This window comes from Crocodylus siamensis, chromosome 12, assembly GCF_052110815.1.
Source record: "Crocodylus siamensis isolate JL-2025a chromosome 12, ASM5211081v1, whole genome shotgun sequence".
Taxonomy (NCBI): Eukaryota; Metazoa; Chordata; order Crocodylia; family Crocodylidae; genus Crocodylus; species Crocodylus siamensis.
In genome coordinates, this window is record NC_143406.1 from 38,530,640 (window position 1) to 38,543,980 (window position 13,341).

Sequence of the window (13,341 nt, forward strand, 5' to 3'; positions counted from 1 at the left end):
CGCCGTGATTAGTCCGAGCCCTGCCATCTAGCCAGCATAAGGCTGCACGGTGAGGACCCTGCCACATGTCAAACTTCAGACGTAATGTTAAAAGGCACAAAATTATTATTCCACATTTTGTAGAATTAATTTTGTGACATTTCCCATTTTATCTTGCCATTAATTGCATGAATGTGTGACTGGCTTGAGATTAACTAGTTAACTGCATTTTAAGTGTAACATCTGCCTTGGTCACAGTAGGGATTTGTCTAACACATGGGTTCTTGAACTGTGGGTGGGTCGCAAGCAACTTAAAAGGGGGCTGCAAACTTCCTGGGGGCACGTGTGGCAGTGAGGGGCAGTGGCGTGCAGTGGTGGATGGCAGTGGTGGCTGCTGTGCGAGCTCCCCGTCCCCTGCCACTGTCGTCCAGCACTTGGGGTCATGGTATTACAAAGTTTGAGAACGCCTTGTCTAATGGTAAATGAAGAATTGTAATGACCTTTATTAATAGATCTAGTTATTGTCTTTCTGCTTTTTCTGGATGTTTTTGATGTCTGTTTGGGTTAATGTTCTCAAACATTCTGTTTAATATAAGCTGTTTTCCCAAATGTAAAAAGAGTTCTTTTAGCAGATTTTTCTGATCAGAATTCTCTTTGTCAGGATAAAAAATAGTTTAATGGATTCGGTAATTTTCTGAATTAAATGGTACTCTGTTGCCTAGTTCCATTCACGTGTTGCCATCGTTTGGTGCTTGAACTCTCATATTGGGTTGGTAGATTAGAAGACATTCCCATGATATCTATAGAGCTGGTCATCTGAATACTTTGAGAGACTCTTTCCCCTATGGCCAAGATCCTTACTCCATTAGTCTGAACACTGTTCGTTTGGAGAGTTGTCCTACTGTGGCTTCAAATATGTATGAAAAAGTGATCTAGAGTGCTAAATATCATATGACTTGATGAAGTACCTTTAAAAGGAAGGTACTGTACTTGTATGTCTTGGATACCTCCTATAAGAATCCTTATGAAGACTGGAAACTTGATGAGGAGTCTCTGTATTAAGTACAAACGTATTTATAGCTACTAATAACCTTGTTGACTGATGAGAAGTAATGCGTTTAGTTGCTTCTTCACTAAATATATGTTAAGTATAAACAGCATGTAAGGCAGTTGATAAGTGTTTTCAACTTATTTTACAGGGTGACCTAAAAACTTATCTCTGCAATGAGCAGGAGCATATCAAGGGAGAGTCACAAATAATGCTGCTACAGAGAATGGCGTGTGAAATTGCTGCTGGACTTGCCATAATGCATAAACATAATTTTGTGCATAGGTATGCTTTCCCAATAAGATTACCTTTATTATGCTGCAGTCACATGTAGACTTTTCTTTAAAGCAATGTGTATCCAAATAAAAGAGCTTTTTAAAAGGCATAATTTTCAATTTAATTAGGTATTTTCTTCCATAAGAAGAATGGATTTATATTCATAGAGCTGGTAATTGAATTGCAACACTTAAATATGCCTGATAAATGTTGCAAACCTAAACATAAGCATGCAGCCCACTGCCTGAATGGCAGTCTGTGCCAGCCTTCAGAAGATGTCATTTTGAAAACTACTTTCAAGGAAACTGATTTTGCGGTGCTCTTAACTTTCTCCTTTTACCTGACAGAACTCAGGTGCATTGCTGTGGTGACCTTCTTTCAGGAAGTATGAGCAGCAGTGGGTGTTGCTGGCAAAGTGTTTTTTCTCCACTTTAGGGAACCAGAGTTGCTTACGTTGATTGTCCTGAGCAAGAAGTTTAGAACAATTTGTCATGAATTTTCTTTCTCAAAAGATTTGGCATGTATGTAAATAGTGTTGTCTGTAAAGCTGAAGTCTAAAACCTACAGTTCATGTACTGTCAGATTGCATTACATACCCTCAAATCTCAGGTGTTAGTGAAAAATGTTAGAGAGTATCTGTGGGTGTCACTGTTTTGTCTGTGAGAAGTTATCTTTAACTTCTGGTGTCTTTCATCTTGCTGTCACTTTTTACAGTCTCTGTTTTTAAAAAGTGCAAAGCTTACCTGTAAGTTCTGTACTTTATGGGAGCTCTGAAAACTTAGAAATTGAACTTCTGTTTAACAGCCAATTTAACTTTGTTACTAAAATGGAAGAAAGAGGCCAGTGTTGCATTACAGGATGATTGATTTGCATCAGAGGTGTTTCTCTTTAGGGTTTTTTATTATTAGGACGGAGAGAGAGTTCTGTTGAATAGACATCAGCATTTTCATAACATTTTCTTCATGTGTATACTTGCATAATCAAAGTTGAATAGGTAGGGTTACAAAAATGTGTGAAGCTGTCTAATTTTTATAATAAAAACTAGATTAATTTCTTTTCTTGTTGGTTGAAATGAGCTACCCTGGTCAAGTTTGAAAATGGAATAGCAGTGGAGTCAAACTGGGGAAAAAATCATCCATGTATGATTAAACTCATTATAAGGGAACGTCTCAGTAACCATATTTCTGTACTTATTGTGCAGTCTTGCATTCTGAAATGGCTAACGTGGCAGCCTTGAAGCCTCGTCTAAGCTTCTGTAGCTGTAGCTGTAGCTAACGTAACATGCCATTCCCAACCTTCACTGGCTGGAAGCTTGGGACTTCCTGTTCCCTAGAGTCAAGGTTTTTTATTTAACATATTACTTGAATATCTTTGGACCAGTTCACTGAATTTGAGGCGGTAGTATTTTAGTACATTGCAAATGCTATATATTAATTTTAACTTTAAATGAGTCTTAAAAACAAATTTGGAAAATAGAAACTATTTTTTCTGTGTAAAGACAGCTGTGAATGTGAATCTGTTACTGTGCTTACCTCATCTTTTCTACATGCTGAGAGATGGGGGTTATTGAATTACACAGCTTGCATAAATTGTTGGGTATCAACTGCTGAAGAAACATGCTAAACATGTATTCCAAAATGAAAGGTCATTTCATATTAGATTTTTTTGCTGTAACTGTCTGAATTAGTGAGTTGTAAAGGATTTGTAAGTTTGTTCATACTTTCAAAGATACTGCATAGTTGCATGCTGACTCTTGGTTTGCTGCATGGACATATAGGGTGCATCCAGATGAGCGCAGCTGTACGGTATGTGGTGACTCAAACACATCAGCGCTACATACTGCACAGTAAGCTGTTCTGTGTGCTGCCCGTGCGTGTGCTGCTCCAGGTTTTTCTTCCGGTGGCTTTTTTTTTGATCCCTGGATATCCAGCGGTGGCAAAAAACCCAGAACAGCTTGCACACATGCAGCATGTGCCACTGAAAAGTAGAGCTGGGCCACCCAGATCTGTGCTGCAGCTGCCAGCCAGGCTCCGCCCATCAGGATCACCACTGCCGCAGCCCCAAGAGGCCTCCAGGACCCCAGGTAAGGCTGCAGAGGCCAGCACAGTGCTGGCCCCAGCCTCTTCTACCCCCACCCCCCCGGTTAACTTGCTGCATGCCAAAGTGTGCGTGGCACAGGTGTTCCCTAGGGACAAGTAGTTGCAGAGCAAGGTGCACCACAGCTGCTGCTTGTCCCCAGGGAACCAAATGTCTGCACTCATCTAGATGTGGCCATACAGTTTATAAAACACAGGGCTCGTCTTAAATATTTTCTTCTTATGACCCTTCAACAAGTCCATCAGATTTACATTTCTCTGCTTCAAAATAGAGCACTTTATACCCAAATCTACTTGCAAAGTTTTGATCATGACTTTTTTTGAGAGGGAGAGAAAATTTAAAACAACTTTTCCCCTAAAAAGTAGCAGTATTTGATGTGAAAGTATTGGGATGGGCATTAACCCTCACCATCGATTCTTTTGAATACAAGGAAAAACTTTAACACAAATAATGGGCCAGGGAATGCTAAATTCAAAGTTGCCTGGCTTCAGGAGGGAGAAAAGGCAGTTGTAAATGAACTGCAGTTATAAGTAAGTGCTTATTGTCTCTCATCTCTTTATTTGTGGTTTTGAATACACACAAAAATTAAGTATTTAACATTTATAAATGTCTTTATTCGTTATGGTAGGTTTTTGGACAAAGTTTTGGTAATGGGGCAGTAAGATTAATTTAACAGTTTGAGGTAATACTCCAGAGGATAGGCTAATTTAGGTATACTCTGTTCAAACTTTTCCCACAAAGTTTTACAGTACATCTCAGTCAGTTTTGAAATGTTGATGCTGTTTCTATATGCGTTTTAATGAGGCTTACAGTCATACCATATTAGTGGTGTTTTTCCAGGTCTAAGTACAGGTAGTGATTTACTAAAGAAAAAAAAAATCAACAAGGCATCTACTCCTCTTAAAATTTGGCCAGGATTAAAGTTATTTTTATACTCGCGTCCTTCAGTAGAGCTTTTGGTTCTGTCTCTTGGGTATCACAGCTCATGTATTGGATGTGCACTTGAAGATTGTGCCAGTGAGTGGGCATACTAAATGAGTTGATTAGCTTGAGGGATTTTAATAATTTGTTAGTTTAATGGTACTAGGTGTATATAAATAAGAAATGCCCTGATTCTGAATCCTTTTTGGAAGTTGTACTGAGTGTCGATTTGACTTCTTTTTACTTTTTAAGTTCCTTTAAAAAAAAAAAAAAAAAAAAAAGATTTTTTTCAGCTAAGAGTATGAGTGGTAACTACTGGCAGCAAAATGCATTAGATTTGTTCATTAGGGCTGTGTGAAGCTTTGGTAGCTGATTCAATGTGGAGGCGATTTGGCCCAATTTGGGGACCAAATTTCTGAATCGAATCGGGAGTCCAAATAACATCTCTGAATTGATTTGGAAAAGATGTGGCCGATTTGGAGATTTGGCCATAGACTAAATAGGTAGCTGGTAGATATGTTGGGGTTGGGTGGGGGAGGGTTTGGGGCTGGGACAGACTGCCCAGCTGGGGTGGAAGGCAGAGCAATGCTGGAAGTGGGGGCTCTGCCTCGCTGCTGTCCAGAGCAAGCTGTGCCTGCATCGCACCTCTGCCCCCCGCTGCTGGCTGGGCAGGCAGCAGCCAGGCAGAGCTCCCATGGCTCCCTCTGCCAGGACAAAGGTGGGCACAGCTGGGGGAGCTGCAGGAGAAGCCCCCATGACTGCCCTGTCTGGCCTCATCCCCTGGCTGGCCCAGCCTCTTGGCATTTAAAAAAGCCCTGCACTCGCTGGCTGCAGCAGTGGTGATCAGGGCCTCTGGGGCCTCCTGGCAGAGCCTCCCTGGACAGCCCCTGATCCCCAATCATCCCCCCCCCCCCCTTGCCCAGCCCCACTCCTGATAGCACCCCTGCCTGGCCCCAGCAGTCCAGGAATAAAGAAAATAAACCTGCAATCACTGGCTGTAGCAGTGGGGATCAGGGCCTCTAGACACTCATGGCAGAGCCCTACCCTGCACAGCGCAGGCAAGTTGGGGGGCATTAGGGATGGCCTGTCCTTCCTGGCACCTGCACAGCAGTTGCCCATCACGCGGGTGCAGCACAGCTCATCAGGGTGCCACACGCTGTCTGGGAGAACGGAGAAAGATCAAGAACTTTCTTTTTAAGGCTGGCTAGCACAGCAGCCTTTCAGCCAACTACACTTGTCCGTGTGGGACAGAATCTCAACAGGATAGCCTGTTCGCTGAAAGTAAAAACTGATTGTGTCAAACTAATGGCAGTTCAGTGGGTAAGTGTTTCAGCTGATTTACATCAGCTGGAGCCCAAGTAGTAATTTCAAGCCACTGATATAAAAAGTAGTTTCTTTAGTGTTCACACTCTGATCAAATTCTCTGTGCCCCTCAACTTAGCATAAAGGGTCTTTCTTTGTTGTCTTATGTTATCTCTTCGTAGGGGTTGGGAGGTGGAGGGAGGAAGAAACAAAAGAGATCATCTCAAAGGTTTTATGTATGAAGAGGGAACCTGAATTAAATAGTGACATTCTGAATTACTTCAATTAAATTTGGCTGCCAGTCCAAGACTTTATATAGGGCCTGGGTAAAGAGGTAGTTGTTATGACAGTAGGAAGATCTTCAGTTGGAGCTATAGTGACTGAACTGCTAGCTAGGTATGTCATCTGGGGTTCGGGATCCTAAAGCCCTTATTACAATTGTACATGGACTCAAGGTGGTTGCAAGATACTTACCTTCATTTTGTATACCAAAACAAGTATTGTAAAATTTGGGGAGAGTGTTTCACCCTAGCCAGACTATATAACTTTTAACAGTTGGGTTTTTCCAAGTAGGCTCTTCAAATAAGGCCATTCAGTTATAAAATATATCAGCATCTGTGGGACTGAAATAGTCTTTCAAGGTATAAAATTGTTGTTATGATTTCCTATCACGTGCTGTATTTAAAGGGATTTTTTTTATCTTAGTGCAAAAACGCAGGAAAGGAAAACTATAACAGTAGAGTTAAACTGCTGTGATTAGTGTCTTGATAAGCTTTGAAATCAGTGAACTAGAACTTTTTGTTACTGAAAAACTTTATTAGGGATATTAAACAACTATACAATTTTTATATTATGAGTATGCAAGTTGTTGCATTTTTTTCTTTGTTTTTTAAATGAAACATGCTGCATATGTCATTTCACTTGATAGTGATGCGTGAGATATTCAGATGGGAGAAAGTGATGTGACCCGTTTGAAGGTGTGAGATGATTAGGATCGACTCTTGTGTTCACTGGCTGCTTACAGGTGTGGAAAAAAAAATACAGGTCTTTAAGCTCAGTGTGTGCCCCTGCACTGAGTTCAGCGCATGCCCAGAAGAGGCACTGTGTTAGTTTGACCTGGCTCACCTAATGTCTGTATAGATCTCGTGCTTCAGTGCTGTATTTTGATGCTTTTATCTAATAGTTGATTGAATTGGCTTTAGATAAAAGGACCAAAAAGCTCTTTTGAAGTGCCCGATCTATACAGGCACTGGGGAGCTGGGTCAAACTAATGTGCAGTGCCTGTTCCGGTAAAGCACTGGTGTCTTGGGGTTTTTCCAGGTCTGTCAGCAGCCACTCATTCTATGCTTAGAGCTGGGAGCGCTACCTGTTATTGTAGCAGTACTACCAACAAGTTGAGGACAGGATTGATGAGCCCCAGAGCTCATTTCATCCATCAGTCAGGGAAAGTAGGAGAGGGCCTTATTTTAGCAGAGGTGGGAGTACAAAAAACTGTAGTCCTCCACTGAGGAAGAAAAAGTAAACTGTGATCTCAATTTAAGGCTGGCCAGTAGAAAAACTTAAGACTTATTTTGAGCGCCTTTTAAAATAAAAGTAATTTCAGTTTTAACTACCAAGGTGAATGATGTTTCTTTTATTATTGCAGCATGATTTTGTAAATACTAAAAATTAGTATTCTCTTGCAAAATGAGGCTAAATTTGTTCAGTAACTGACCATGGAACAGCAAGACTGTCATTGCAAATGTTTATTTCTGGCAGCACTATCCTGATGCTGTTTGAGTATGTGGTAAAGCTCCAGCATCAGTGATTTTGTTGTTAGTGGTAAATGCAAGCAGCTAAAGTTATTATCTTTATATTTTCTTCCAGGATTTTTATTCCAACTATGTTCATGTGAAACAAGATGAGAATATTTTACATTATGAGTGTTTATAGATGAACAAAAACTCTGTTGCTAAATTGTCAAGTGGTGACACATAATAAAAGGATTATCAGAAAATATGTCCTTTCAGCTAAAAAGGGAAAAATGAAGTTCTCTTCTCTCTCTCTTTTTTTTTTAGGGTTTATTCAGACTTGTCTGTATAGAGATGCACCCAAACTGGCTTAAATTAGTTAATTTGAGTACCACTAATAGAGTGCTGGGTAGGCTGCAGAATTTATCTAAGATGAATAGGTACTTGGTCAGTTAACTTGATGTTGAGTTCTCTGTGACTGCAGGCTGTATATTAGCAGTGCCTATGCTAGCTAGCTCAAAGCTTGTTTGACTTTGTCTAGGCAAACTGCAGGGTAGACATACCCAGAGGTGGAGCTGTTTCTGAAACTGCCACTGTTTGCTGCCAGTATAGCTATATTGTTGTGTTCCTGTGATGGATATAAGGTAGAAGCTGTAAATGAATATCTACGGGGTTTAAAGCTTTTTTTGGGTTGTTTTTGCTGGTAGGAATTTTTGTGTATATGTATTTTGCTTTGGTGTGTTGCCTTAGACAAAGTGCATATTAATTTCATTTTATGATATTAATATTTATAGGAATATAGTTTTAACTTGAATATTAGTTGTTATTGTTTAATTGTTCAGTGCTTATAGTATGTGCCTATACCAGAATGGATAAACTTAATTATCGGTAGCTTCACCTTACAAGAATTGTCCTAGCAGAAATGAAATGCTAGACATGTCATTATGGAAAGAAGGTTCTGCATCTAGGCAAGTTAAAAGAACTGAGGGCCTATTCACAAACTACTTTGTCAGTAGAATTAAATGAATTTGTGGAGCCAGTTCCTTTGTTTATTTTGAGCATTTTTATAGAGCATATATGGTTATAGCAGACCACAAGAAGGTGGTGATGATATTTTTAACAATTTTTTTTATGCAGTGTAACTTACTCATTTTCAGCAAAGTATGATATAAGTTTATTCTCTTGTTAGATCTAATCCACAGTATATAGTTTAAACACACCAGCTTACTTCCTAGAAATCCAGTCATTTAAATTGACCATACCCCAGTGTAAAGTCACTTTCAGGTAGGGGTGTGTGAAGTAGGCAGTATTTGATTCAGATTCAGCCCGATTTTGGGGGACAGTGATTCCATTTGCTACTCCGTATCACTGTCCTGATTCAATTCAGTTGAATCTGAAGATTTGATTCTGATTCGGAGAATCAGATGGAGTGGATAGAGTGTCCCACGGGAGTGTTGGGAAGGTTCCCCGTGCACTCAGTAGTGGACCTGGAAGTGACTGGAACTACTTATGGCCCACTTCCGGGTCTGCCTTGAGTGTGTCGGGGGCTCTCTCCTACCCCCAGCTCAGCAATTGGCCATGTGGAAGGGACCTGGATGCCCCCCTAGACCCAGGAGGCACCAGTTGCCAAGCTGGAGGATGGGGGGTTCCACTGTGTGCCCCGCGGTGGACCCAGAAGTGGACCAGTAGTACTTCTGGTACACTTTCTGGTCTGCTGTCGAGCGCATGGGGGGCCCCCCCCCATGCTCGCATGGCACACTCCATCTGCCCCACCACCTCAGCTTTCATAAGCTGTGCCTAGTATCTTGAGGTATGTAGAAAAAACATATAAAGCTGTGTCTATGACCAAATCATTGAATCTCTCCAAAGCGATTTGTAGCCTTCCGAATCAATTTGGACAGATTAAAGGGTCTCCTGATTTGATTCAGATTTGGAGATTCGGCTGCCAAATCAGGCCAAATCAGCGACCAAAGCTTTGGACAGCCCTATTTTCAGGTATTCTCTGGCATAAATGTTTGCATAAAATATTTAAATTTGATTCTTTTTTTTCTAGCTTCTGGATCATTTGAATATAATCAGACAAAATTGAAGGCTTAAGGGAAATTTTTAAAAGCATCGCTCTGAAATGACACTTCTGAAATTGTGCTAATAAACACAGTTCACATCTTGTATGACCCTTCGCTGTTTTTTCAGCCAGTTATAGTGGAAACCTTCAGAGTACTCAGTCATATGAAATAAATGTTATCTTTTTTTTAGAATAACTTTAATGCTTTATGGAATAAAAAATAATGGCAAAGGATTCATCTGTTGGCATTACAAAACAAAACCAATAAAATAAACTCTATGCATTACAAGTTTGTTCTAGTTTCCTGTGCTGTAACCTCCTTAGGGAACTTTATGATAGAAATTCTGTTAAGTTGTAGGAGTATTTTGCAACTGTAACTTCCAGTATCAGATGCAGTGGGCTAGTGCTTGGTCAGTAAGTTATAGGGGCTATTTATGCCACATGCAATATGATTGTAGCTTGAGTAGACGCAGTTGTCCTTAACTGTATTTAGCTTTGATAACAATAATACTGAAGATGTGGCATGGACTTCGGGGCACAGGCTAGCAACCTTGGCATGTTCCAGAGGCCTTGCTCAGGCTTGTGCAACTTGTACTAAGGTCTGTCAGTGGTGTCTTTGCTACTGTTACCTGAGCTAGTTAGATTAAAGCTGGTATAGCTTTGTGTATTCATGCTGCAGTTGGACATCTGATTGCAGTGCAGACATGCTCTGGATTGGTGCCTTCTGCGGGTATCTTCTATGCAGTCTTTACCAGTGGGACACTTCTGGACTTTTTGACAAGCACTGGTGTTAATTTTAGTGATAGATATCAGCATCTGCCTGTCCCTTGAATGAATACTTTGTAAAGTGTAGTGATCTTAACCTTAGCTGGCACAAGGATGGATGATTTATACTTTTTCATACAAAGAGATGCATCTGCCCCAGTAAGCCTACTGAAAGCGAAATAACGGCACATCAGTTATTTATACTTATAACCTTCAGGAGAGTGCTGTATAGAAGTGATAATTACTGCTAGTGTTGTAGTGCAATATAGTGTAATATATACTTTATCTTTGATTGGTTGTTGAAGCTGTGGTCTAGTCTTATTTTAACTTTATTACATTAGCCAAGTTAACTTGTCTCAGAAATTATACTGAAAATCCATTTGTCTTGTTTTTGTTCTATGTCTGTTTTCTAGTGACTTGGCCTTACGGAATTGCTTTCTTACATCAGACTTGAATGTAAAAGTGGGAGATTATGGAATAGGACTCAGTAGATACAAGGTAAGTAAATGTGTTTCATTTCTTTACTTAATAGTTTTAAAGTGATCAAATCGCGGCTTAGCAGTGTAAAATTAAAGTATAATAAATGTACATGAACAAAAACAAGGTATTTTATGGGGTGATCGCTTTTATGTGGGCATGTTTCTGAGTAACTTTTATAAACTAGTTTGTTTTCAAACTAGTACATGGTGTGTAAAGCTTAACAGAAAGTAAGTACAGTTAGATCACTTAATAGATGTCTAATATTGAGTACATGAATGGAAATATATGTGACTGGAGTGTCTAGTAAGTTGAGGACATTTGCTACTATTTAGGTATTTCACTTTATACGAGTATCCTGAAACGCGCCCCCCCCCCCCCCCCCCCAAAAAAAAAAAAAAAAAAAAAGGGGGGATGGTGGAGAGGTTAAAATGGAATGCATATCTTAAAAAAAAAAAAAAGGAAAATTGAGAAACTTTAAAGGAGGTAACATTTAGAAATATTGCTTAATGTAACTATTGTAACTGGTATCAATTTAAATTGCTATTCCCTAAAAATCATAAAATTGTGTAGGAAGATTTAAAAATGTATTCTTTCTTAAACTATTTTAGCAGTCAGGTTTTTAAAAGAAATTCTAATGTATTGAGTTGTTATAATACAGACTGGACTCTTAATATACACTGTTCATTTTTTGTTTGATGCATCTTTGCTGCATAGAAAATTGGCTTCATTTTTTGATGGTGTGAGGCATGTAGAAATGACATCTACACATTGGACTTTTTCAATGATTTTTTTTTTTTTTAAGGTGCATCAGGGAATACTTGCTTCTTGGTTTCCTGAAAAAAATTATTGAAAGGAAAAAAGAATAGGCTACACGCTTTGAAAGGGAAACCAGAAAAAAACCAAACCAACAACAAAAAACAAATCTGTAGCTCCTATAAGACATAAATGTTGGATCCTCTCTTACTTTGATTTCTTTCTGTCAACTTTATAGGAAGATTATATTGAAACAGATGAGAAGAAGTTTATTCCTCTTCGATGGACTGCACCTGAGCTAGTAACTAGCTTTCAGGACAGATTGTTAGCAGCAGAACAAACCAAGTATAGTAACATATGGTATGTAGTAGATTTAAAAAAAAATAATTTAATGAAAGCACTTGGATTTCTTACACTTTTCAATGTGTGGCATGCAGGGCTTAATTGTTATGCTTTAATTGTAAAGAAATAGATTAAATTGGTCTGATGTGCTGCCTGTCATCCAAGCATGAATTTTGTAACTCCCTAGTGATCTTGAAAATGAAACTTGGACTCCAGAATTGCTTAGAACTTTCCAAATCGTTACCTTAAGTCTGAAATCCAAATTCTGTACCTAAAGGCATTGAATAGTGGGATACATTTTCTAACTTAGTGAAATGAAAAGAATGCAGTGTTTCTTCATACTACTGGGATAGCAGTGGCCCATAACTTCAATTTTTAGTAGCTTTGCATCCTAACAGTCAGGTCTGGCTATTAGGCTACTCCCTGCAGTTTAAGTTGTATGTATTCCAAGTTGAATTCCTTGTTATGGCTATTCACGGTAGGATGTTCCTTTAAACTATTGGGCATGTTAGTTAATATTATCAAAATACTAATGTATTATATTCTTTTTTTTTTGCAAGGGGGAGGAGGGTTACAAAGAAGGGAATAGAGGACGGATTGTCTAGGCTGTTGGAGTTTCTCAGAAATGTAACCCTTAATATATACATAGATTTAAAAGAAAATATATGTTAAGATGGTTAGTAGATATTTCTGCTTTAACTAAGTGGCCATTATCAATCCACTTGAGCTGGTAGGAAGTCCTACATTTTTTCATTTGAAATAGGCAAATGCCCCTGTCCAGGAGTGAAATAACAATCTTTGTCATTTAGCTCATTTTTAAAGCTTTTGTGTTCCATGAGCAGAGAATTCTTTGTTTTGTTTTGTTTCTTGCAGGAAAGCAAAGGGCAGGAATAGGAGCTGTCAGCTATTTTATGTTTTGAGGAGGATTTGCCAAAAGTTAGCATTTCTAGTGTTATGTGCAGACACTTTCTTGGTCGTGAAGTCTTACAAGCATGTATATAAATATATGCATTGCATTTATACAGCCTTGAGTAAAAGAGAGGTCTTTTTACACTAATGCATACAATAAAAAGTTCTTAAATAGAAAACAATCACTTTTTTTTTTCTTTTTCAGGTCATTGGGTGTAACATTATGGGAACTCTTTGAGAATGCTGCTCAGCCTTATTCACACTTTTCTGACAGAGAAGTGCTAACTCATGTCATAAAAGAGAAACAGGTTAAACTCTTCAAACCACATCTGGAACAACCCTATTCTGATAGATGGTAATTTCCATTTGAAATTCTTCTGATATAGAAAGAAAAAGATCTTAATTCCTGAAGAGGCTTCTCAAGCAACTTAAATATTTTTACTTAAAAACCCCCAGGAAATGCTGTATAATCTTGTAATCCTGGAAAATAAATTCTAGCTAAGTAACAAAAGGAGTTGCTGTAAATAAGGAAAGAGTAAAGAGTTCTTGTAAAATATACAAATGGAAAAAAAGAAGCTTGTGTTAATTGCTTGATTGTAATATAATGCATTGAAACAATTATGGGAGGAAAATGTAGTTGTTGTAGATGAAAAATGTGGTTTGTTTTTTTTCAT

The 13,341-nt window shown here is 38.9% G+C and overlaps 1 protein-coding gene across 2 annotated transcripts in view; it reads left to right on the forward strand.

The window, feature by feature from the left end:
- Positions 1 to 13,341, forward strand: part of LMTK2 (lemur tail kinase 2) — a 68,431-nt gene that overhangs the window by 40,973 nt on the left and 14,117 nt on the right. The window contains exons 7-10 of one of the 2 annotated variants that reach the window (XM_090024050.1): positions 1,179 to 1,312; positions 10,597 to 10,681; positions 11,655 to 11,776; positions 12,873 to 13,022. In XM_090024050.1, the coding sequence (XP_089880176.1) occupies positions 1,179 to 1,312; positions 10,597 to 10,681; positions 11,655 to 11,776; positions 12,873 to 13,022 (491 nt within the window). The remainder of the gene's footprint in view (positions 1 to 1,178; positions 1,313 to 10,596; positions 10,682 to 11,654; positions 11,777 to 12,872; positions 13,023 to 13,341) is intronic. The other variant, XM_090024051.1, reaches the window with a different exon arrangement.